This window comes from Trachypithecus francoisi, unplaced genomic scaffold, assembly GCF_009764315.1.
Source record: "Trachypithecus francoisi isolate TF-2019V2 unplaced genomic scaffold, Tfra_2.0 Lachesis_group3, whole genome shotgun sequence".
NCBI classification, from domain to species: Eukaryota; Metazoa; Chordata; class Mammalia; order Primates; family Cercopithecidae; genus Trachypithecus; species Trachypithecus francoisi.
The window spans coordinates 18,503,667-18,529,752 of record NW_022681468.1 but is presented as its reverse complement, the minus strand read 5'-3'; the positions used below and the strand labels follow the sequence as shown (position 1 = coordinate 18,529,752).

The following is a 26,086-nucleotide window of genomic DNA, read 5'->3' as shown; positions in this document are numbered from 1 at the left end:
ATGGCCATTATCACGATATTGATTCTTCCTATCCATGAGCATGGAATGTTCTTCCATTTGTTTGTCCTCTTTTATTTCATTGAGCAGTGGTTTGTAGTTCTCCTTGAAGAGGTCCTTCACATCCCTTGTATGTTGGATTCCTAGGTATTTTATTCTCTTTGAAGCAATTGTGAATGGGAGTTCACTCATCATTTGGCTGTCTATTATTGGTGTATAAGAATGCTAGTGATTTTTGCACATTGATTTTGTATTCTGAGACTTTGCTGAAGTTGCTTATCATCTTAAGGAGATTTTGGGCAGAGACGATGGGGTTTTCTAAACATACAATTATGTCATCTGCAAACAGAGACAATTTGACTTCCTCTTTTCCTAATTGAATACCCTTTATTTCTTTCTCTTGCCTGATTGCCCTGGCCAGAACTTCCAACACTACGTTGAATAGGAGTGGTGAGAGAGGGCATCCCTGTCTTGTGCTAGTTTTCAAGGGGAATGCTTCCAGTTTTTGCCCATTCAGTATGATATTGGCTGTGGGTTTGTCATAAATAACTCTTATTGTTTTGAGATATGTTCCATCAATACCGAATTTATTGAGCGTTTATCATGAAGGGCTGTTGAATTTTGTCAAAAGCCTTTTCTGCATCTGTTGAGATAATCATGTGGTTTTTGTCTTTGGTTCTCTTTATATGCTGGATTACATGTATTGATTTGCATATGTTGAACCAGCCTTACATCCCAAGGATGAAGCCCAGTTGATCATGGTGGATAAGCTTTTTGATGTGCTGCTGGATTCAGTTTACCAGTATTTTGTTGAGGATTTTGGCATCGATGTTAATCGGGGATATTGGTCTAAAATTCTCTTTTTTTGTTGTATCTTTGCCAGGCTTTGGTATCAGGATGAAATTGGCCTCATAAAATGAGTTAGGGAGGATTCCCTCTTTTTCTGTTGTTTGGAATAATTTCAGAAGGAATGATACCAGCTCCTCCTTGTACCTCTGGTAGAATTCGGCTGTGAATCCATCTGGTCCTGGACTTTTTTTGGTTGGTAGGCTATTAATTATTGCCTCAAGTTCAGAGCCTGTTATTGGTCTATTCAGGGATTCAACTTCTTCCTGGTTTAGTCTTGGGAGAGTGTATGTGTCCAGGAATGTATCCATTTCTTCTAGGTTTTCTAGTTTATTTTCGTAGAGGTGTTTATAGTATTCTCTGATGGTAGTTTGTATTTCTGTGGGGTCAGTGGTGATATCCCCTTTATCATTTTTTAATCATGTCTATTTGATTCTTCTCTCTTTTCTTCTTTATTAGTTTTGCTAGCAGTCTATCAATTTTGTTGATCTTTTCAAAAAACCAGCTCCTGGATTCATTGATTTTTTTGAAGGGTTTTTTGTGTCTCTGTCTCCTTCAGTTCTGCTCTGATCTTAGTTATTTCTTACCTTCTGCTAGCTTTTGAATGTGTTTGCTCTTGCTTCTCTAGTTCTTTTAATTGTGATGTTAGGGTGTCAATTTTAGATCTTTCCTGCTTTCGCTTGTGAGCATTTAGTACTATAAATTTCCATCTACACACTGCTTTAAATGTGTCCCAGAGATTCTGGTGTGTTGTATCTTTGTTCTCATTAGTTTCAATGAACATCTTTATTTCTGCCTTCATTTCGTTATGTACCCAGTAGTCCTTCAGGAGCAGGTTGTTCAGTTTCCATGTAGTTGAGTGGTTTTGATTGAGTTTCTTAGTCCTGAGTTCTAGTTTGATTGCACTGTGGTCTGAGAGACAGTTTGTTATAATTTCTGTTCTTGTACATTTGCTGAGGAGTGCTTTACTTCCAACTATGTGGTCAATTTTGGAATAAGTGCGATGTAGTGCTGAGAAGAATGTATATGCTGTTGATTTGGGGTGGAGAGTTCTGTAGATGTCTATTAGGTCTACTTGGTGCAGAGTTGAGTTCAATTCCTAGATATCCTTGTTGACTTTGTTTCGTTGATCTGTCTAATATTGATGGTGGGGTGTTAAAGTCTCGCATTATTATTGTGTGCGAGTCTAAGTCTCTTTGTAAGTCTCTAAGGACTTGCTTTATGAATCTAGGTGCTCCTGTATTGGGTGCATATATATTTAGGATAGTTAGCTCTTCTTGTTGAATTGATCCCTTTACCATTATGTAATGGCCTTCTTTGTCTCTTTTGATCTCTGTTGGTTTAAAGTCTGTTTTATCAGAGACTAGGATTGCAACCCCTGCCTTTTTTTGTTTTCCATTTGCTTGGTAGATCTTCCTCTGTCCCTTTATTTTGAGCCTATATGTGTCTCTGCACGTGAGATGGGTCTCCTGGATACAGCAAACTGATGGGTCTTGACTCTTTTCCAATTTGCCAGCCTGTTTCTTTTAATTGGAACATTTAGTCCATTTACATTTAAGGTTAATATTGTCATGTGTGAACTTGATCCTGTCATTATGATGTTAGCTGGTTATTTTGCTCATTAGTTGATGCAGTTTCTTCCTAGCATTGATGGTCTTTAGATTTTGGCATGTTTTTGCAGTGGTTGGTACCAATTGTTCCTTTCCATGTTTAGTGCTTCCTTCAGGAGCTGTTGTAGGGCAGGCCTGGTGGTGACACAATCTCTCAGCATTTGCTTGTCTGTAAAGGATTTTATTTCTCCTTCACTTATGAAACTTAGTTTGGCTGGATATGAAATTCTGGGTTGAAAATTCTTTTCTTTAAGAATGTTGAATATTGGCCCCCACTCTCTTCTGGCTTGTAGAGTTTCTGCCGAGAGATCTGCTGTTAGTCTGATGGGCTTCCCTTTGTGAGTAACCTGACCTTTCTCTCTGGCTGCCCTTAACATTTTTGCCTTCATTTCAACTTTGATGAATCTGACAATTATGTGTCTTGGAGTTGCTCTTCTCGAGGAGTATCTTTGTGGCATTCTCTGTATTTCCTGTATTTGAATGTTGGCCTGCCTTGCTAGGTTGGGGAAGTTCTCCTGGATAATGTCCGCAGAGTGTTTTCCAACTTGGTTCCATTCTCCCCGTCACTTTCAGGTACACTAATCAGACCATAGATTTGGTTTTTTCACATAGTCCCATATTTCTTGGAGGCTTTGTTCATTTCTTGTTATTCTTTTTTCTCTAAACTTCTCTTCTCGCTTCATTTCATTCATTTGACCTTCAATCACTGATACCCTTTCTTCCAGTTGATCGAGTTGGTTACTGAAGCTTGTGCATTTGTTATGTAGTTCTCGTGTCATGGTTTTCATCTCTATCAATTTGTTTAAGGACTTCTCTGCATTGGTTATCTAGTTAGCCATTCATCAAATCTTTTTTCAAGGTTTTTAGTTTCTTTGCGCTGGTTTCGTAATTCCTCCTTTAACTTGGAGAAGTTTGATTGTCTGAAGTCTTCTCTCAACTCATCAAAGTCATTCTCCGTCCAGCTTTGTTCCCTTGCTGGCGAGGAGCTGCATTCCTTTGGAGGGGGAGAGGTGCTCTGATTTTTAGAATTTCCAGCTTTTATGTACTGCTTTTTCCCCATATTTGTGGTTTTATCTACATTTGGTCTTTGATGATGGTGACGTACAGATGGGGTTTTGGTGTGGATGTCCTTTCTGTTTGTTATTTTTCCTTCTAACAGTCAGGACCCTCAGCTGCATGTCTGCTGGAGTTTACTAGAGGTCCACTCCAGACCCTGTTTGCCTTGGTATCAGTAGCGGAGGCTGCAGAAGAGTGAATATTGCTTAACAGTAAATGTTGCTGTCTGATCGTTCCTCTGGAAGCTTCGTCTCAGAGGCGTACCAGCTGTGTGAGGTGTGAGGTGTCAGTCTGTCCCTAGTGGGGGATGTCTGCCAGTTAGGTTACTGGGGGGTCAGGGACCCACTTTAGCAAACAATCTGTCTGTTGTTAGATCTCAGACTCCGTGCTGGGAAAACCACTACTCTCTTCAAAACTGTCAGAGAGGGATATTTACATCTGGAGAAGTTTCTGCTGCCTTTTGTTTGGCTATGCCCTGTCCCCAGAGGTGGAGTCTACAGAGGCAGGCAGGCCTCCTTGAGCTGTGGTGAGCTCCACCCAGTTCCAGCTTCCAGGCCGCTTTGTTTACCTACTTAAGCCTCAGCAATGGCGGGCGCCCCTCCCCCAGCCTCGCTGCCGCCTTGCAGTTAGATCTTATACTGCTGTGCTAGCAGTGATGGAGGCTCCGTGGGCATGGGACCCTCCGAGCCACGTGCAGGATATAAGCTCCTGGTGTGCTGTTTGCTAAAGTCCTTGGTAAAGCACAGTATTATGGTGGGAGTGACCCAATTTTCCAGGTGTTGTGTGTCACAGTTGCCCTTGGCTAGGAAAGGGAATTCCCTTCCCGGGTAAGGCAATGCCTCACCCTGCTTTGGCTCTCGCTCACTGGGCTGCACCCACTGTCCTGCACCCACTGTCCAACACACCCCAGTGAGATGAACCCGGTAGCTCAGTTGGAAATGCAGAAATCACCAGTCTTCTGTGTCGCTCACACTGGGAGCTGGAGGCTGGAGCTGTTCCTATTTGGCCATCTTGGTGCGGATCCTACCTTTAGTTCTTGAAGGAATCTCCACATTGTTTTCCATAGTGGTTGCACTAGTTTACATTCCCACTAACAGTGTAAAAGTGTTCCTTTTTCACCACATCCACACCAATATCCACTATTTTTTTTATTTTCTGATTATGGCCATTCTTGGAGGAGTAAGGTGGTATCACATTGTGGTTTTGATTTGCATTTCCTTGATAATAAGTGATGTTGAACATTTTTTCATATGTTTTTTGGCCATTTGTATATCTGCTTTTGAGAATTATCTATTCATGTCCTTAGCCCACTGTTGATGGGACTGAGAGGTGACAACGTGCTAGGCTAGCAGCCCTCACTCTCGGTGCCTCCTTGGCCTCAGCGTCCACTCTGGCAGCACTTGAGGAGCCCTTCAGCCTGCCACGGCACTGTGGGAGCCCCTCTCTGGGCTGGCTGAGGCCAGAGCTGCCTCCCTCTGCTTGCGGGGAGGTGTGGAGGGAGAGGCATGGGTGGGAACCAGGGCTGTGCAGCAGTGTTCCCTGGCCAGTGCGAGTTCTGGCGGGCGCGGGCTCCGCCCCGCACACGGAGTGGCCAGCTGGCATCTTAGGCCCAGAGCAGTGAGGGGCTTAGCACCCTGGCCAGCAGGTGCGGAGGTTGCCCCAGGTCTCCCAGCAGTGCTGGCAGCCGGGGCCACACTCAAATTCTCGCTGGGCCTTAGCTTCCGCCCTGCCAGGCAGGGCTCGGGACCTGCAGCCCGCCATGTCTGAGCTCCTCCCCCTGCCGTGGGCTCCCGCGCAGCCTGAGCCTCCCCCACGGGCACCGCCCCCTGCTCCATGGCACCCCATCCCTTGGACAGCCCAAGGGCTGAGGAGCGCAGGTGGCGCTCGGGACTGGCGGGCAGCTCAGCCTGCAGCCCTGGTGCAGGATCCACTGGGTGAAGCCAGCTGGGCTTCTGAACTGGATGGGGACTTGGAGAACTTTTATATCTAGCTGGAGGATTGTATGTGCACCAGTCAGCACTCTGTATCTAGCTGGAGGATTGTATGTGCACCAGTCAGCACTCTGTATCTAGCTCACTCTGTATCTACACCAATTGGTACTCTGTATCTAGCTAACTCTGCATCTAGCTAACTAGCACTCTGTGACTGTGTCTAGCTCAAGGATTGTAAGCACACGCTGTCAAAACAGACCAATCAGCTCTCTGTAAAATAGACCAATCAGCTATCTGTAAAATGGACCAATCAGGAGGGTGTAGGTGGGGCCAGATAAGGGAATAAAAGCCTGTGCCAGCAGTGGCAACCCGCTTGGGTGCCCTTCCACAGGGTGGAAGCTTTATTCTTTCACTCTTTGCAATAAATCTTGCTGCTGCTCACTCTTTGGGTCCATGCTGCGTTTATGAGCTGTAACACTCACAGCGAAGGTCTGCAGCTTCACTCCTGAAGCCCAGGGAGACCACGAACCCACCAGGAAGAACAAACAACTCCAGACATGCTGCCTTTAAGAGCTGTAATACTCACCATGAAGGTCTAGCAGCTTCACTCCTGATAGCGAGATGTAATACTCACCATGAAGGTCTGCAGCTTCACTCCTGACAGCGAAACCACGAACCCACCAGAAGGAAGAAGCTCCAGACACATCTGAATGTCTGAAGGAACAAACTCTGGACACACCATCTTTAAGAACTGTAACACTCATTGCAAGGGTCCGCGGCTTCATTCTTGAAGTCAGTGAGACAAAGAACTCACCAATTCCAGACACAGGATTGTTTTTTCTCGCTGATTTGTTTGAGTTCCTTGTAGATTCTGGATATTAGTCCTTTGTCAGATGTATAGATTGCAAAGATTTTTTCCCACTCTGTGGGTTGTCTGTTTACTGGTGATTTGCTGTGCAGAAGCATTTTAGTTTACCTAAGTCCCATCTGTTTATCTGTTTTTGTTGCATTTGCTTTTGGGTTCTTGGTCATGAACACTTTGCCTAAGCCAGTGTCTACAAGGGTTTTTCCAGTGTTATCTTATAGAATTTTTATAGTTTCAGGTCTTAGATTTAAGTCTCTGATCCATCTTGAGTTGATTTTTCTATAAGGTGAGAGATGAGGATCGAGTTTCGTTCTTCTACATGTGACTTGCCAATTGTCCGAGCACCATTTGTTGAATAGCTTTGTTGACTGCAAGTATTTGGCTTCATTTCTGGGTTCTCTATTCCATTCCTTTGGTCTATATGCTTTTTTTTTTTTTTTTTTTTGGCAGTCTCACTCTGTCACCCAGGCTGGAGTGCAGTGGCACGATCTGGGCTTACTGCAAATTCTGCCTCCTGGGATCAAGCGGTTCTCCTACCTCACAGCCTCCCAATAGCTGGGATTACAGGTGCCTGCCATCATGCCCAGTTAATTTTTGTAGTTTTAGTTTTGTAGTTTCTAGTTTTAGTAGAGACGGGTTTCACCATGTTGGCCAGGCTGGTCTCAAACTCCAGCATAGAAGGTATGTCCCTTTTATGCTGATTTTGCTGAGGGTTTTCATCATAAAAGGATGCTGGATTTTGTCAAATGCTTTTTCTGGTCTATTCAGATGATCATGTGATGTTTGTTTTTAATTCTGTTTATGTGGGATATCACATTTATTGATTTTCAGATGTTAAACCATCCCCGCAGCCCTGGTATGAAACCCACTTGATCTGATGGATTATCTTTTTGATATGCTGTTGCATTTGGTTAGCTAGGATTTTGTTGAGGATTTTTGCATCTGTGTTCATCAGGGATATTGGTCCATCGTTTTGTTTTTTTGATATGTCCTTTCCTGGTTTTGGTGTTAGGGTGATACTGGCCTCATAGAATGATTTAGGGAGGATTCCCTCTTTATCTTTCGGAATAGTGTCAATAGGATTTGTACCAATTCTTCTTTGAATATCTGATAGAATTCAGCTGTGAATTCACCTGGTCCTGGACTTTTTTTTTTTGTCGGTTTTTTTTTTTTTTTTTGAGGCAGAGTCTTGCTCTATCACCTAAGCTGGAGTGCAGTGGCACGATCTCGGCTCACTGCTGCAACCTCCACTTCTTGGGTTCAAGCGACTCTTCTGCCTCAGCCTCCCAAGAAGCTGGGATTACAGGTGCCCACCACTGCGCAAGGCTATTTTTTGTATTTTTAGTAGAGACAGCGTTTCACCATGTTGACCAGGCTGGTCTCTTGAACTCCTGACCTCGTAATCTACCCGCCTCAACCTTCCAAAGTGCTGGGATTACAGGTATGAGCCACTGCGCCAAGCCTATTTTTGTTGGTAATTTTTAAATTACCATTTCAATCTTACTGCTTGTTATTGGTCCATTCAGAGTTTCTATTTCTTCCTATTTAATCTAGGAGGGTTGTATATTTCCAGGAATGTATCCATCTCCTCTAGATTTTTTAGTTTATGCATGTAAAGCTGTTCATAGTAGCCTTGAATCGTCTTTTTTGTTTCTGTGGTATCGGTTGTAATATGTCCTGCTTGTTTCTAATTGAGTTTCTTTGGATCTTCTCTCTCATTTTCTTGGTTAATCTCACTAATGGTCTATCAATTTCATTTATCTTTTCAAAGAACCAGCTTTTTGTTTCATTTATCTTTTATATTGTGGTTTTTTTGGGGGGGGGTTCAATTTCATTTAATTCTGCTCTGGTCTTGGTTATTTCTTTACTTCTACTGGGTTTGGGTTTGTTTGATTGTTTCTCTAACTCCTTGAGGTGTGACCTTAGATTGTCTGTCTGTGCTCTTTCAGACTTTTTGATGTAGGTATTTAATGCTGTGAACTTTACTCTTAGTTCTGCCTTTGCTGTATTCCAGAGGTTTTGATAGTTGTTGTCACTATTATCATTCAGTTCAAATAATTTTTTAAATTTCCATCTTGATTTCATTGTTGACTCAATGATCATTCAGGAGCAGGTTACTGAATTTCCATCTATTGATTGGCATGGTTTTGAGGGTTCCTTTTGGAGTTGATTTTTAATTTTATTCTACTGTGGTCTGTGAGAGTACTTGATATGATTTTTATTTTTAAAAATGTATTGAGACTTGTTTTGTGGCCTATCATATATGGTCTATCTTGGAGAATGTTTCATGTGCTGATTAATAGAATGTATACTCTGCAGTTTTTGGGTAGAATGTTCTGTAGATATCTGTTAAGGCCATTTGTTCTAGGGTATAGTTTAAGTCCATTGTTTCTTTGTTGACTTTCTGTCTTGATGACCTGTCTAGTGCTATCAGTGGAGTAATGAAGTCCCCCACTATTATTGTGTTGCCATTTATCTTATTTCTTAGGTCTAGTAGTAATTGTTTTATAAATTTGGGAGCTCCAGTATGAGGTGCATATATACATTTAGGATTGTGATATTTTCCTGCTAGACTAGTCCTTTTATCGTCATATAGTGCCCCTCTTTGTCATTTTTAACTGCTGTTGATTAAAAGTTTGTGTGATATAAGAATAGCTACTCCTGCTTGCTTTTGTTGTCCATTTGCATGGAAAGATATTCCATGGGTAACAAATATCGCATTGGTATTTTGTTAGTAACTTTTTAATTACCATTTCAATCTTGCTGCTTATTATTGGCCTGTTCAAAGTTTCTGTTTCTTCCTGGCTTAATCTAGGAGGGTTGGATATTTCCAGGAATTTATCCATCTCCTCTAGGTTTTCTAGCTATTCCATTCAAGATATTCCATCCAAATGGACACCAAAAGCAAGCAGGAGTTAGCTATTCCACCCCTTTACCTCAGTTTATGTGAGTCTTTATGTGTCAGGTGGGTCTCTTGAAGATAGAATATACTTGGTTGATGAAGTCGTATCCATTCTACCATTTCGTATCTTTTAGGTGGAGCATTTAGGCCATTTACATTCAATGTTAGTATTGAGATGTGAGGTACTTTTCTATTCATCATACTGTTTGTTGCCTGAGTACCTTAGTGTTTTTTTTTTCATTGTATTACAGTGAAAAATTATAGGTCATGTGAGATTTATGCTTTAAGGATATTCTATTTTGATGATTTTGAGGATTTACGATTTAGAGCTCCCCTTTTAGCAGTTCTTTTTTTTTTTTTTCTGAGACAGAGTCTTGCTCAGTCGCCCAGGCTGGAGTGCAGTGGCGCGATCTCGGCTCACTGCAAGCTCCGCCTCCTGGGTTCACGCAATTCTCCTGCCTCAGCCTCCCGAGTAGCTGGGACTACAGGTGTCTGCCACCACACCCAGCTAATTTTTTTTTGTATTTTTAGTAGAGACCAGGTTTCACCATGTTAGCCAGGATGGTCTCAATCTCCTGACCTTGTGATCCACCTGCCTCAGCCTCCCAAAGTGCTGGGATTACAGGTGTGAGCCACTGCGCCCGGCCTTTAGTAGTTCTTTTAGTGCTGGTTTGGTAGTGGCAAATTCTCCCAGCATTTGTTTGTCTGAAAAAGACTGTATCTTTCCTTCATTTATGAAGCTTAATTTTGCTGGATACAAAATTCTTGGCTGATAATTGCTTTGTTTAAGGAAGTTAAATATAGAACCCCAGTCCCTTTTAGCTTGTAGGGTTTCTGCTGAGAAATCTGCTATTAATCTGATAGGTTTTCTTTTATAGGTTACGTGATGCTTTTGCCTCATAGCTCCTAAGAGTCTTTCCTTTTTCTTGACTTTAGATAACCTGATGACTATGTGCCCAGGCAATGATCTTTTTGTGATGAATTTCCCAGGTGTTCTTTGAATTTATTGTATTTGGATGTCTAGATCTCTAGCAGAGCTGAGAAAGTTTTCTTCAATTATTCCCTCAGATATGTTTTCCAAACTTTTAGGTTTCTCTTCTTTCTCAGGAACACCAATTATTCTTAGGTTTGGTGATTTAACATAATCCCAAACTTCTTGGAGGTTTTGATCATTTTTTTAAAATTCCTTTTTGTCTTTGTCAGATTGGGTTAATTTGAAAGCCTTGTCTTTGAGCTGTGAAGTTCCTTTCTTCCACTTGTTCAGTTCTGTTGCTGAGATCTTCCAATGCATTTTGCATTTCTCTAAGTGTGTTCTTCATTTCTAGAAATTGTGCTTTTTGTTTTGTTTTGAGATGGAGATTCACTCTTGTCACCCAGGCTGGAGTGCAATCGCAAAATCTTGGCTCTGCCTCCCAGATTCAAGCGATTCTCCTATCTCAGCCTCCCGAGTAGCTGGGATTACAGGTACCTGCCACTACACCTAATTTTTGTATTTTTAGTAGAGACAGGGTTCACCACGTTGGCCAGGCTGGTTTTGAACTCCATCTGCCTCAGCCTCCCAAACTGCTGGGATTGCAGGTGTGAGCCACCATGCCCAGCCATGATTGTTTTTTACTTATGCTATTTCACTGGAGATTTTTCCATTCTTATCCTGTATCTTTTTTTTTTTCTTTGAGAAGGAGTCTTGCTCTGTCACCCAGGCTGGAGTGCAGTGGCACAATCTCGGCTCACTGCAACCTCTGCCTCCCCAGATTTAAGCAATTCTCCTGCCTCAGCCTCCCCAGTAGCTGGGACTACAGGTGCCCACCACCATGCCCAGCTAATTTTTGTATTTTTAGTAGAGACAGGGTTTTGCCATGTTGGCCAGGCTGGTCTTGATCTCCTGACCTCAAGTGATCCACCTGCCTTGGCCTCCTAAAGTGTTGGGATTACAGGTGTGAGCCACCACACCCGGCCCTATATCATTTTTAAAATATCTTTAAGTTAGACTTAACCTTTCTCTGGTGCCTCCTTGATTGACTTAATAGTTGATCTTCTGAGTTCTTTTTTCTGGCAATTCAGAGATTTTATCTTGGTTTGGATCCACTGTTGGTGAGCTAGTGTGATCTTTTGGGGTGTTAAAAAACCTTGTTTTATCATATTATCAGAATTGTTTTTCTGGTTCCTTCTCATTTGGGTAGAGTATGTGAGGGAAGATCTAGGACTCAAGGGCTGCTGTTCAGATTCTTTTGTACCACGGGTTGCTCCTTTGGTGTGGTGCTCTCCCCTTTTCCCTAACGATGGTGCGTCCTGAGAGCCAAACTGCAGTGATTGTTATTTCTCTTCTAGATCTAGTCACCCAGCAGAGCTACTGGGCTCTAGGCTGATGCTGGGGAGTGTCTGCAAAAAGTCCTGAGATGTGATTCATCTTCAGGTCTTTGAGCCATGGATACCAGCACCTGCTCAAGTGGAGGTAGCAGGAGTGAAGTGGACCCTGTGAGGGTCCTTGGTTGTATTTTTGTTAAGTGCACTGGTTTTGTGTTGGTTGGCCTTTACTTTCTGTAAAGTTTCCCCATAAAACACTGACCAGTTTAACTTCAGTTGCTTTCTGAGTGTGAGCCACTGCCCGACAGGAGTGAGAATTTATTCTCCGATCTCACCAGCAGGGTGCAGTAGGGAGAAAAGTTGCCCTATAATTTCTTGGAGTACAGAACACATACAGATATGGTTTGGTTCTGTACCACTGCTTACCTTTCAGGGCCCCTGTGGTTTGAGTAAGCTTTGGGGGCACAAACTAAAAGTTAACACCAAGAGTATTGCTTGCATGGGTAAATATTACTAAAAGTCAACATACAAGTGAACTTTTAGAGCGTATTTTTTATTTGGGAACTACCTGAAATACACAGAAAACTATGCCACCACTTTAACAACCCAAGGACCTCAAATGTTTTCTAAAATCCTCTCTACCCAAGTATCCCCAAAACATGCAAACTTTGATCTGAATTTCCTAACATTTCCTCATTTTTCGTTTGTTTTTGTTTTGTTTTTTTTGAGACAGTCTTACTCTGGAGTGCAGAGGTGAGATCTCGGCTCACTGCAACCTTTGCCTCCCAGGTTCAAGCAATTCTCCTGCCTCCGCCTCCCTGAGTAGCTGGGATTACAGACATGTGCCACCATGCCCAGCTAAGTTTTGTATTTTTAGTAGAGATGGGGTTTCACCATGTTGGCCAGGCTGGTCTCTAACTCCCGACATCATGATCCACCCGCCTCGGCCTCGGCCTCCCAAAGTGCTGGGATTATAGGGGTGAGCCACCACGACCGGCCGTCCTCATTTTTCTATAAATAGTTTTAGATAGTAGGGTAAATGGAGCTCTTATCTACAGGAATTTGAAAAGCTCATATTGAGAAATGTTTTCCCAGGCAAATTTCTAACGCAGCTATTCCTTTACTTTTGAAATGTCCATCCCTCAGCTCAAAAGAAAGCCCCCTGCAATTTAGATTCTTTAAAAAAAAAAATTAAAACAGAAAGGGATAGTTTTAGCTTGTTCCACATGAAATCTTGCTGATAAGCAAGTTCAACTACATTTCTATCCAAAAGAGTTCCTTTAAAAAGTCTGACTTACAGCCAGGCACAGTGGCTCATGCCTATAATCCCAACACTTTGGGAGGCTGAGGCGGGCGGATCCGATCTGAAATGACCCATCTGAACCCATCTGAAATGACTATTGTCTTCTGATGGTGAAAGCTTCACAGAAAAGCTGGCCACGTCATGCTGTCATCACTCAGTCCCACAACACCACACTCTCCTCCCTCTTGTGTTTCTGACTAGACATTGCTTTCTGGACGTTTCTAAGGAAGCACAGGCCCAGCTTCTAATTTGGCCAAAGGGTTTTAAAGACTAAATTCTAGCATTTTCTGAATGCTTCACAGTAGATGTTCCAGAAGAAATTAATAATAAATGAATACAATAAGCATTCCAAATGATATTCTAAAATGAGTACTTTCTGGCCGGACACAGTGACTCATGCCTATAATCCCAGCCCTTTGGGAGGCCAAGGCAGACAGATCACTTGAGGTCAGGTGTTGGAGACCAGCCTGACCAACATGGTGAAACCCTGTCTCCACTAAAAATACAAAAATTAGCCGGGCATAGTGGTGCGTGCCTGTAATCCCAGCTACTCAGGGGCTGAGGCAGGAGAATGGCTCGAACCCAGGAGGCAGAGGTTGCAGTGAGCTGAGATCGTGCCACTGCACTGTAGCCTGGGCAACAGAGCAAGGCTCTGTCTCAAAAACAAAAAATAAAATGAGTACTTTCTGTGCTTAAAACTATCAGCTAAACTATTTCATCAAAAGACCCCACTAATCAGGAAAACTGATGCCAAAGATACCAAAATTGATCAGTGGAAAACATTGGTTTATAACTCTACTTTTTGTAGAAGTGCACATTTTGATAATTTGTATTAAAGACACTAAGATACATGAAGCACTGTGTACGTTTGGCAGACATTAATATACTAATTTCAGAGGCGGTAAACCTATGAACCCTCAATGTTCTCGTTTGCTCTTGAAAATCACACTATTTCAAAGCTTAGTAATGTGGATAGATTTTTATTCAGAAATCCTTTCATATTCACTAACTGCAATTAAAAGTTTAAAATTACATGGCTCTTAGGAACGATGTCAAACATGCAACATTTTAAGAGTGATAGATTAAACAGTAATTTTGCCCTCAGAAGTTTACTTATCAAATTATTACAACAGGAACACAAATAGACCATATATTACTCTTTAATTATATTTGTTTTACAATATGTTCTTGTCAATGAGCTACGTCAAACTGTTTAAACCTGATAGAAAAGCATTTTCACAAAAACGTACCATGGGGAGGGAGGGGGAAGGGAAGAAGCACTTTTTCTAGAGATGGGAAATAGTCCCAGTAAAAAATTCTTACTCCTTTCTTCTAAGGAGCTCGTTCTGAATATTTTCACTTAGTTCTATTGTTCTTTAAACAGGACTTTAAAAAGAATTTTGTATTTACAAAATTTACATTTTGTTGCTACAAAATGTAATTTACCTTGTAAAATAAAAATGTAAAATTTTAATTTTGTTCCTACATGAGAAGTATGCATACTTTCGATTAGTTTTCATTAATATCTTCTGAGTTTCCTCTTAGGTGGTTGGTTTCTGAGTAAGGCAGAGTTAGGCTGGTGCACACACTATTTAGGAAGTCCTGTCTTGTGGCTGACAACATACTTGTGCTCAAAGAAGTGAGTTAAGGAGTGACATGGGAAATGATGCCTAGAATAGTGTAATTTAGGAAACAGCCCTAGATTTGATATTTTGGAAGCTTTTCATTTTAAGAAGAGACCCCAAAAAGAAGGAAAAAGGAAAGGGTTCCTCCACTAAATATTCCATTCATCCGTACCTACTCAACGGTCATTCTGATGAGGCCATCTTAATCTGGGCCAGAGATGACACTCTCCGCCTGTCACTCAGCCTGGTTCTGTCTATTGGGATGTGCCTAAACGGGATGGGTGAGGGGGCACTAAACAGCTAACACCTACCAGGGAATTAAGGAGCTAAAATGCAAGTACCTCTTGAATACCATAGCAATCTCTGTGCACAAATTTGGACTGTACTTTGTGGGAGAAGAGGTGAAAACTATTATTAACTATTCCCTTCCTTCAACCAAAAGGAAAAATACGCCTCTTCAAGACTTCTTTTAATGATACTATAATGCTGAATTTATTTATGAAAAAGAAACAATACAGGTTTAGGTGGGAAAAACCCCAAGGAAACAGAGTAAGTCACTGGCTGTGAGAGGACTTGAATTCCCTGGGGACAGTGCTGTGGGGTCAGCCCCCATACTCCAAGCCCCTGCTCTCCATCCCAGCACCTCAGTCTGAGTATAGATAATACTGCATTTTTGTAAAGACGAAGCCTTCCTGCATTTACCATCACACTCCCCCTACTCTTGTCCTAGTCATCTTACATACTCTTAGTCCTTAATCTCTCCCAAAACACTTCTCAGGGCCCATTGTTATTGTGCCATCTACAAAACAACACATACATTAAAACTCAGATACGTTTTTAACAAAAAAAGTGCTTAAAACCACCCTGGGCAATTGTTTTTCACTTCATTTTCAACCAATGAAATCAAATTCATTTAGATTTATGAGTAATACTGAAAAAATAATGTTTATTCTCTTACATTTTAAATAATGTGCCTTCATCCCCAACTTTACATTAACTGACTCATTTCAGTATCTAAATGAGTTGAGCTCTCATTTGAAAAATGGAGAAGGTACAACTATATAGAATTTTTAGGATAAAAAATGTTCTGGATAGAAAAATCCTTTTGATGTTTCAAAATAACACTTATAGATTCTCAGTATAGTTTTCAGTTTGGTAACTAAACCATTAAGTAACCAAGGTTTTCAAAAAATTACAAAAGATAACATGATTTTTAAATACAAAGTTATATAGGAGCCACTCATATCTGTGGATCATCCCTACACAAAGTTGCTTCTCACTAGAAAATCCCTAAATATCATAAAATAAAACTCCATTATCAAAAATTAGTTTAAGACAGAAATCTATGTGCTTTAATGATTGCCAGAATTGCCCAGCATAGCTTCAGTAAAATAGAGCATTGTCTAGAAAATACAATCTCCAAAATGTGTGCAAGTACTGCAAACCGGACAGACCAGGGCAGGGCAAGGCCCTTGAAACCAAGTCCTCCTTGAGCACCTTTCCCAGGTTAGAAACCCGTCTTCAGCCTGTGCTTCGCACATTTCCTTCAGTGCGCCGCCATTCAGACTGCACCATTTACGTCCCAGTGCCACGCTGCGTGGATCAAGTGTCAAGGGGGGAAAGTATGAGTTAGGCAAGCGCTTTTTTTTAAAGCTGTAAACGCTTCACATGACTGGCCCCGTAAGAAATCTGGGAGCTTAGATGAGCCTGGAGCTTTTCAGGAACTGGATGAGGACTCTGTACACAAACGTGTACTGGCAGAGAGTCTGCACCAGCATCATTCTCTGTTGCCTCAGCATGTCCAGTACTCTCGGGATGTCCAGTACCTAGGTTGAGACAAATGGTAATGAAGATAATGCGTTCCCCTTGGGAGAGAGAAAGGATGGGAGGACACTAGTGTCCTGGCAGAAACCTGGTTAGGAGATGCACACAGTCTCTTTTCCACCTTAGCATCTTCTAGAAATAAGCCATGATTGCCTACTTCTGATTTTCGGATTAGTTTTAACTATAAATAGAATGTCCATGCAGACTATTTCTTCAACATTCCCTGGGTATAGCTCACTGACTCTGTATGGTTGGACATAATTACCATATCTCACTAAATACCAAGATTCTACAAAAACATAGTGTGCTATCAATATCTAGCTATTTCCCTCAAGGGCTCTGGGCAGCATGAATCATCCTTGAAATGTAAACAGAAAAAAAGAGTTCTGAGCTCAAATTTGAAAAACCTTGGGCAAGTAAAACAAAATTAAACAGCTTTATTTATCGTATGACTTCTCAGTCTTTAATATGCTAATTAGTACTGAGACTCTCCAAGAAGACACAGCTTTTGCAGGAAACATTAGTAACATCTTGGCCACCAGAGTCCAAGGAAATGTGCGCAAAAAGAGCTATTAGGTCACTACGTCCCTCTCTTCCCCAGCCTTATTTCCACCCAAAAAGGCCAGGCGATCGTAAGTGCCATCACCTCATTGTGTTCCAGGCAGGCGATCATGATCTCCGACAAAATAACCACGCCAGTCCTTCCTACCCCAGCACTGCAGTGGACCAACAACGGAGGGTTTGGGCTTTGGGGATCACTTGTGCTATTTGTATGGCGTCGAACAGACTGGATCTCTTCAAGATACGCTGTGGAAAATCAAAGAAATAGAAAAATACTCAAGGATCAAGGCGTATCACATTGACGACTCAATCTTCATATTCTCTCCACTGATTAACAGGACTGCAGATAAAGAGCACTGGGTACCAGTGAACCAAACCCAACCACCAAGGGACAGTGTGACCCTGAACAAGTCACTGCCTCTGCCCACTTTCTGGTCTACAAAATGAAATGGGGGAGATACTCAGTCAGTTGTGGCATTCTACTCACTACCAAATCATAATTTATAAACCTCTTATTAACCCTCCCCAAAACACTTGTATTCTTTATGTTAAAACAAGTCCAAAGCTTGTATGAGAGACCATAAAGGAAATATTTCAGAAACATAAATGTTCCTCTCTGTTTAACAGCTCCAGAGGCAGCTGTCCTGGGAACAAACTTAAAGTCACTCACATAAAAATCCCTTGAGGTCTTCTGGACAGCCATGCTCAGGCCAGTCTGTGTATTGGAGGTGCCAGACGGTCCTCTCTTGCCCGGTAAGGAGGTGCTTCATCTTCAGGCCCGTGGTGGCATAGCAGCCAGAGTCTGTGCGGAAGCGGGTCGTGATCTTAAACCTTCCATAGGTGACAGTGTTGTGCCTGGAACCAAGTCGTGGCCAATACCTAAAGCTCTTCTCCCTTCCACCCTCCTGTTAAAGATGAGCACGGTTAAATGACTCGAGGTCCGGCAATGGATGCCCTTCTCACACAGATGGCACATCTGAAACAGAACCACAACCCTACCCTGCCTTTTTCTCCACAGGTCAGGATTCTAGATGATTAACATTAACTGTTCTTCAGAGGCTGAGAAAATCACTTAAGAGAAAGGAATACCTACCTCTTCTGCTGTCACCATTGCTATAATTGCAATTCCCTGTTCCCATACCATCTGCCAAAAATCTTGACAGGTATTCTGTAATGGTCCCTGTGTGGCAATATAATCCCATTCAATTCCACTGACAGAGACCTGGGATTAGAAAAGGTTAAAAAAATTGACATGTGTGTATAATATACATAGGTATGTATGCATACATTCATGGTAGTACTAAAAAAGTTGTTTAAAAAAGTAAAAAAGTAGTAAACTGGATTATTCAGCAGAATAAGGAAAGACTTTTCATCTTTTCCCTTGTGAATACAATTTGCATTACTGACATTTTTATAAACTTAGGTACTGTGAATATACATAATATCTATGCAACCTGCTTAACCTTGCTGAATCTCAGTTCTCATTTATAAAATAAAAATGCTGCCTACCCTCATAGGGTCGTTGTGAGGACTGAGTCAGTATCTATGGTACCTGGTATATAACTCAATAAGTAGCTATTATTACAGCCACGATTCCTCTTCTTTAAAAAAAAAAAACTTCCTACTTGATAGTCTCACCTCTGAACTTCTGAGTCAAGGTCACTCTCCACAATAATATTAAGTTTCCACTTAAGATTTAACTTCCTTGAGAGCAGTCTAATACAACAGTAATTACTAGATTTATAGTTAAGAGACCTGGGTTAAATCTTGGCTTCACCAATGTTGAGTGATGACAATAACTGTCTCCAAACGCTCACTAAATGTAAAACCCAGTGCCAAGCCTTGTGCCACATGCACTCTCACTCAGGGCTGCCAGTCCCCTAGTCACTCCTCCACATCATCTCACTGAGCACCCAGTGGCTGCCACTGTGGATGAGTAGCAGATTATAACAGTGAATAAGTACTAGGGAAGAGGAGGGGGCTAGTGAGAAGCCGGCAGGGTAGGTGTCATCATTTATTTATTTCCATATAACTGAGATGAGGTCCCACAACACAGCTTATAAAGTGAGGTCCCACCTCATTTTAGATCTAGGAGTCAGACCCAGGTCTATCAAATTCTTTATTCTGCAAGTGGCTGCTGAAGATTTTGAAATATCACTACAGAACTACAGTATCATTCATTCTTATCCATCTAGTCATAAGAGACTGGATGAGTTATTTCAAAGAAATGCTCGGTTTTTAAGTAGAGTATGCTGATATTATATTTAAAAATAAAATAGTATGTGCATAGATTCCCAAAAGCCATCAAGGGGTACTGGCATTCACAGGCAGACTTCCAGGCTCCAGAAAGCCTTGGTGTCAGCTTGTTCCCTTCTCAAATAATACTTGCAAACTAAAGAAAAAAAAACACCACCTGTCCACACTTACTCCTTCACTCACCATGAGATTTCTCCTTCCCAAAATAAAGAATTGAATGTGGCCAGCATGAACAAAGGGTACAATGAGGAAGAGGGAACATCTGGCTTTTTTCCAGCATGTGTTGTGAATCATCATTTTGTCCATTTTCATGGCAGTGATATTACCCCAGATAAGGTGCCAAGAACATACACTGGGGAAGGACAGTCTCTTAAATACATGGGGTGGGAAAACTTGATATCCATAAGCAGAAAAATAAAACTAGACCCCCTCTCTCTCACCATAAACATCACCCCAGTTTAATGACATTATACTGGTTCCAGGAAAAAAGCACTTCTTCAAAGAACAAAATGATACTTAAAAATTATTACAAAGAGTATGCAAAGAGAACAGATGGCACCTTTTGAAAGCTTTTGTGAACACCATCAAAAAGCCGAGACACTTCTGTTACATAAAAATGTATGTCGGTATGTGATGAGGAAAAACTAGCAATTCAGTGGCTCCTAGAAGAATTTATGAGCTAAAAAGAGGTCTTCAGATTTAGAAGGACAAAGTTCTAAAGCCAGGCAACAGAAGGTCAAGGCTGTAGGGAGCCATGATCACACCACTACACTCCACCAGTCTGGGTGACAGAGCAAGACTCCATCTCAAAAAAGGCAAAAGAAAAAAAGCCAGGCAAATAGGTGTGCCCTGAGTCCTGGTAACCGTGTCGGGGGCAGAGTGGTTTTGCACATGGAGAGACATGACTTTGGCTCTGTCTGATAGACACTTTTTACCTAGCACTGGTGTGTGGATTTCCCAGCTTGCAGTACAGTTTGTCACAAATGTTCAAAACTAGAGTGTTTAAAACAATAAAATGGAAATAAATTTTAAAATATCTGCATTCTAAACAGATATGAATACAATTCTTACCATTCTTGTAATGTAACTGAAACTGCATGTGCTGTTTATTACTTGAGGCGTTCCTCTCACCTTAATATGTGATGCATTGATGTAACCAGTGTTGTTTTCTTTAGTTGGGACCAACTCCACTCTCGCATCGTCATAAGGAAGAACATCTTGGAATCGATTTCTTTCTGCATTTTCAGGGAGTCGTGCTGTTGAGCACTCCCCATCAACCAGCCGTTTCTTAAGAATTCTTTCATATTCTGTGAATACCATTCCTTGTTCTAATCGTTGTTCCAGAATTTTACACTATAAAACAGAATATGTGGAATAACATGAATACAGCCACATGTCGTGGCTACCTTTTGACTGTGTATTTGGAATTTTGTTTTCTGCTTCACATCTAGCACTGTCTAATATTGAAAATTCTAGGTTGGGCACGGTGGCTCATGCCTGTAATCCCAGCACTTTGGGAGGCCAAGGAGGGAGGATCACTTGCGCCTAAGAGTTCAGGACCAGCCTGAGCAACACAGTGAGACCCCATCCCTGCAAAAAATTAAAAAATGAGCCAGGTGTGGTGGTGCATGCCTGTGGTCCCAGCTACTTGGGAGGATGAGGCAAGAGGACTGCTTGAGCCCAGGAGGTTGAGGCTGCAGTGAACCATGAGGTTCACTATCTCAAAAAAACCAAAACAAATAAAAACAAAAACAAAATTCTAGGTGAAAACAAAGTTAAAATTTTAACAAGCCACAACAACAAGAGTTAAAAGAACAAAAGACAATCATTTTGGTGAGAAATATAATGCAAAGTTTTGTTTAAAGTTGAAAATTGGCCTAAAGAAATTTGTTGAATTCATTTTCTCTAGATCTGTGGTCAATTTTGTGACCCCAATAGATGGAATTCTCCTGGGGAACAGTAAATCTAGGGGATGGATAATGAGTTCCAACATCTATGAACACGTTTTCATTTTATATCATACGATATATAAAAGACTAAAGCAGTAGGAAATATTGGAAACTACCTCCAGGATCCCGTTGTAAAGCAAATGTGTGCCTATTTGATTTAGATGTAATAAAACCTCTTAGAAAATATACCTCAGGCACAATAGGAAGTTTTGAAAAATTGAGAAACTACTCTCGAGATAAGCTTTCAATATAATAAAGTCAATGTCTGCTGTCTTTCCTGTGTATGCTCCTGTATTTCTGTAGATTTCTTCTCACTTTAAGGCCATCAAAATCAAGACTGCCCCAAAAGGCCAGGAGAAGGTAAAAAAGAACACTGAGAAACAAACAAAAAATCAGCATTCCAACCTGAAATTATCTATAGACATTAGCTATACATTTGCCCCAATTTTGAGGCCCATATTACAAAATTCCTTAACAATCATTTATTATTAAACTGCGTTAGAAAATTCCCCAAAAGCTCATGAAAGCATTTGCGTAGTATTTACCGGTTGTTCCAGAGAAGGAACAAAGCCCCGTGTGCCCCCATACGTACCCTTTCATCATTTGTTGCTCTGGTAGCCACTTCCTTTCCTTCATCAGGCAGAGGCACTCGAGATAGGGAGAGTCCGTTTAGGGCAGCCAGTTTAAGAGGACCAATTTTTTTTGCATCTACTCGAGTCTTTTTCATTCCCTGTAAAAGAATGTATATGTATATATGAAATACACACAAATACAACCCCGTGAAAAGAAATGTCAATGCACTGAAGACCAGGAACACATAAAGGGAGTGTTCTCCTTTCACAGTTAACCCAGAAAGATTACACTCCTTCACACACCACTTGTTTACCAAACATTAGTAGGAAGACATTCCTTTCAAGGCCAAAGCCCTGATAAGTCTTCCAGATAGAAGGTTTTGAAACACGATTGGTTACAAAGTTCTGTTGTAATGAAAGGTGAGGCTCCAGGCAGACCGCATTCCTTTTAAAACAAGACAGATGTAAAAAATCAGCTGAAGTCCAAAAAAAAAAAAAGCTTTAAATGCAATCACTTGACTATAATAAGCTTTTATCGTTTTTTGTTTTTGTTTTGCTTTTTTGAGACAGGGTCTCACTCTGTCACCCAGGCTGGATGGAATGCAGTGGCACCATCCTAGCTCACTGCAGCCTCAACCTCCAGTCTCAAGCAATCCCACCTGAACCTCTCGAGTACCTGGGAATACCAGCACATGCCACCATGCCCAACTAGTCTCTGTGTTTTTTGCAGAGATGGGGTCTCACTATGTTGCCCAGGCTGGTCTCGAACTCCCAAACTTAAGCAATCCTCCTGTGGTGGCCTCCCAAAGTGCTCGAGATTACAGGCATGTGCCACCATGCCTGGCCAGCTTTTATAATTTTTAAAATATATAAATTCTTTAAGTTATTCTGAAAAAATTAAATGCTTTCTGCAGCAGCCCCCTTTGTGTGTTGAAGCTCCCTCCTCATATGCTACTCTACGTTCTAGCGTGGACTTGGATGACCCAGGTTAGATCACACTACCTCTCAGAACGGCTACATTTTTAAACAAGGAAAATAAAACAGAGCTAAAATCTCCATCATAACACCAGGAGGACAGGACAGAAGAGAAGGCATCAACAAAATCTTATCTCCTGAAATCAGGTGCTTCCTAAAGTTATTATTAGCGCATGATTTTCCTCTCTGAGAATAATAAGCATAAGAACGCTAAGTTGACAAGGCGCGGGAGCTCACACCTGTAATCCTAGCATTTTGGGAGGCCGAGGCGAGCAGATCATGAGGTCAGGAGATTGAGACCATCTTGGCCAACATGGTGAAACCCCATCTCTACTAAAAATACAAAAATTAGCTGGGTGTGGTGGCGCATGCCTGTAATCCCAGCTACTAGGGAGGCTGAGGCAGGAGAATGGCTTGAACCCAGGAGGCAGAGATTACAGTGAGCTGAGATCGTGCCACTGCACTCCAGCCTGGGGGCAGAGTGAGACTCAATCTCAAAAAAAAAAATGCTAAGTTTCGTTGGATATACTGCACTTCCTTGGAAGACATCAATATAATGAGTAGCCCCAACTGGAAAAAAATGGTTCTGCCCTGTAAACAAAATCAGTGTTATTCCAGCTCTCTCAACCTGTAACAGGCCAGGAAGCCCCATGATAATGGCGCAAGAACAGAGGGAAAAGGCATCTTGGTAAGAGGGGAAAAAATCCTAAAAGATTGCTGCTGTAATTGGAGACTACGATTGGTACCTAACTCAAAAAGCTAAGTGGATTAATTTTTAATTTTATAATTCATATTTGATAATGAGCTCCCCACATAATGCAGTCTAGACTAGAAACAGCAGAGGCCTGGGTTCACATCAAGTCACTTTTCCTCTATAAGCCTCACCTAGACAGAAAGAGACAGATACACTCAGACACAGGCATACATACTAAAAAGTTCCTGCTTAGGCTGAAATTTAATGGTTCTAACGTGCAGAAAACAGTGATGTGCTGGTAATATTTAACAACTGGCTCTTAGAAGGAAGTTTTGATTGGTGTTAGCCCATATCCATGGTGTAAATACTCCCATCATAGCCAATTTCAAACTGTTAACGTCACATCAGTTGGCTCACAAGATTCCTGAAAATTTAAGTCGGCTCTTGCCAGCCAATATGAGCTAGCTCCCGCACTTCTCTGCCTGAAAATGACTCAAAATATCCCACACTGGGACACGCTGGATAAAGTTGATTGGCTGTGAGGTCAGTTCAAAGCCAGTAATGGAAGAATGTTGTATGTAGTCAAAACTAGCCTTGAATATGCCTTAATTAGCCCTTAGAATATAAGCATAGGATTTTAATGCATACCCTGCACAGTGATTTCTTATGTGAGAACCACTGCACTAAAGGGTACAACAAAAAGAAAATCTTTATGTAGATGTATGAGCACCCAAACCAGTCTGCCTTTAAGATAACAATCAGGTCGCTGGAGGTGGAGATGGGTGGAGAATTCTAAAATCATTCCTACTTGTCTGCAGTTTATCTCACTGTTTTTAATACTAAACCTCCATAACCTTAATTCACATTAGAAAGTTTGTTGTAACCGTTAAGATAATGGCAACCCCATGTTACTATGAAAGGTCAGAAGAGACACCAGGGGATTGGCCTTTTCCACTCTTGAAAACCATTAAGTTAAATGTATGATGCCACCTCACAGTAATGTTAATATTGACTAAGCTCTTTCAATGTGCCAGAACTCATTTTATTCCCCCAACAATTCTCTGGGGTCCTCTCATTTACAAATGTAAAAACTGAGTCACAGAGAGATTAAATAGCTTGTCTGAGGCCACATGGCTGCCTCTTTTACAAGGTAATCAGTGTCAAAACAAATAAAAGCAAATCTTTGGTTAAGATCAGTTATGCTGAATCATATAATTCAGGAGGTATTTTTTCATGCCTAACTGCGTGTGGGACATAATGCCATGAAGCAGGCAGAGCAGGGATGACCGTCCTCGTGATCTGAGGTTATCTGATGTGGTAGCTGAGGTTCTGACGCATGAAGGGTCCTGACCGTGTCACCACGAACTAAAAAATGGCAGGCTCTAGACTCGGCCCCAAGGTTCTTAACTCGTAGGACCTTTGCTCTTTCCTGTGACCACAGTTGCCATACCCATTCTTTAAGTAGAGTCCTTTAAGCAAAAAGGACCAAAACCATAACTCACATAATTTTACTAATATTGTGGTCTTAAAAGTCAATGGAACCCCGTCTCTACTTAAAAATACAAAAAACTAGCCGGGCGACGAGGCGGGCGCCTGTAGTCCCAGCTACTCGGGAGGCTGAGGCAGGAGAATGGCGTAAACCCGGGAGGCGGAGCTTGCAGTGAGCTGAGATCCGGCCACTGCACTCCAGTCTGGTGGCAGAGCGAGACTCCGTCTCAAAAAAAAAAAAAAAAAAGTCAATGGGAGAGAAAAGTTCTTTTAAGAGAACCAAACTGATCAACGTCCTCAGATTTAACTGAACCTACCAGACCCCATTCAAAACATACAGGGATAAAATAGGCCTGAGTACTTAGCTGTACTCAAATAGCATTTGGGGAAAGTACTTGAGTCACCATAAAAACAGACAGTTCTTAATGCAATGGGAAGGGTGTGAAGTATAAAAGGACTCTGTCCAGCTGGCTCTGGGATTCAGGTAGAGTTACTTTGGAAAATCTACCCACATCTTATCCCTGAATCACTGCTCCCTACACTCTTAAATCTGTGTCCGCTAAAGGCATTGGCCTTTACTGTTCAGGTACGTGAGTTATGTTGTACACTTGTGAAAAACTTAAAAATCAACTTAAAATTCAAACCCAAAACTTATTAAAAGAAAACAAATTTAGGCCAGGTGTGGTGGCTCACACCTGTAATCCCAGCACTTTGGGAGGCTGAGGCAGGCAGATCACGAGGTCAGGAGATGGAGACCATCCTGGCTAACACGGTGAAACCCCATCTCTACTAAAAATTAAAAAAATTAACTGGGTATGGTGGCGGGTGCCTATAGTCCCAGCTACTCGTGAGGCTGAGGCAAGGGAATTGCTTGAACCCGGGAGGCAGAGGAGGCAGTGAGGCGAGATCGCACCACTGCACTCCAGCCTGGGCAACAGAGCAAGACTCTTCTCAAAAGAAAAAAAAAAAGCAAATTTAAATCTATGGTACTTTTTTGTTAAGTAGGTTTTTGTACATTAATCTCTTTCATAAGCACTATAATAGTGTGGGTTTTTTCCTGTTTAGCAAGATGTTTGCAGCATCTTAAAGGATCTCATACACTAGACCAGAACCACACTTGAAATGAGCCCTCCTGTCTGAGTTTGCAATTTAGCAGCGATGGGGGGAGGAGAACCCTAGTTGCCAGGACACTGGAAGCCAATGGGAGATAGGATGGAGGCCCTAATTAGCCTGACTCAAGTGCAGGGCATGAGGAGTGGAGATGTGGGCCAGAAAAAGCTGGAAGCCTGAGCACTGCAACAAAATAACTTTGGGTGGACACACTTCAT

General features: G+C 41.7%; 1 protein-coding gene across 3 annotated transcripts in view; it reads right to left on the bottom strand.

Moving 5' to 3' along the window:
• Positions 1–13,778: 13,778 nt before the first annotated feature.
• PTPN21 (protein tyrosine phosphatase non-receptor type 21) overlaps positions 13,779–26,086 on the bottom strand; it is a 90,742-nt gene continuing 78,434 nt past the window's right edge. For all 3 annotated transcript variants that reach the window (XM_033191679.1, XM_033191677.1, XM_033191678.1), the window contains 6 exons: positions 21,622–21,759; positions 20,212–20,433; positions 17,918–18,046; positions 17,495–17,729; positions 16,910–17,070; positions 13,779–16,265 (listed from right to left, as the gene is read on the bottom strand). In XM_033191679.1, the coding sequence (XP_033047570.1) occupies positions 16,137–16,265; positions 16,910–17,070; positions 17,495–17,729; positions 17,918–18,046; positions 20,212–20,433; positions 21,622–21,759 (1,014 nt within the window). In that variant the 3' untranslated portion in view covers positions 13,779–16,136. The remainder of the gene's footprint in view (positions 16,266–16,909; positions 17,071–17,494; positions 17,730–17,917; positions 18,047–20,211; positions 20,434–21,621; positions 21,760–26,086) is intronic.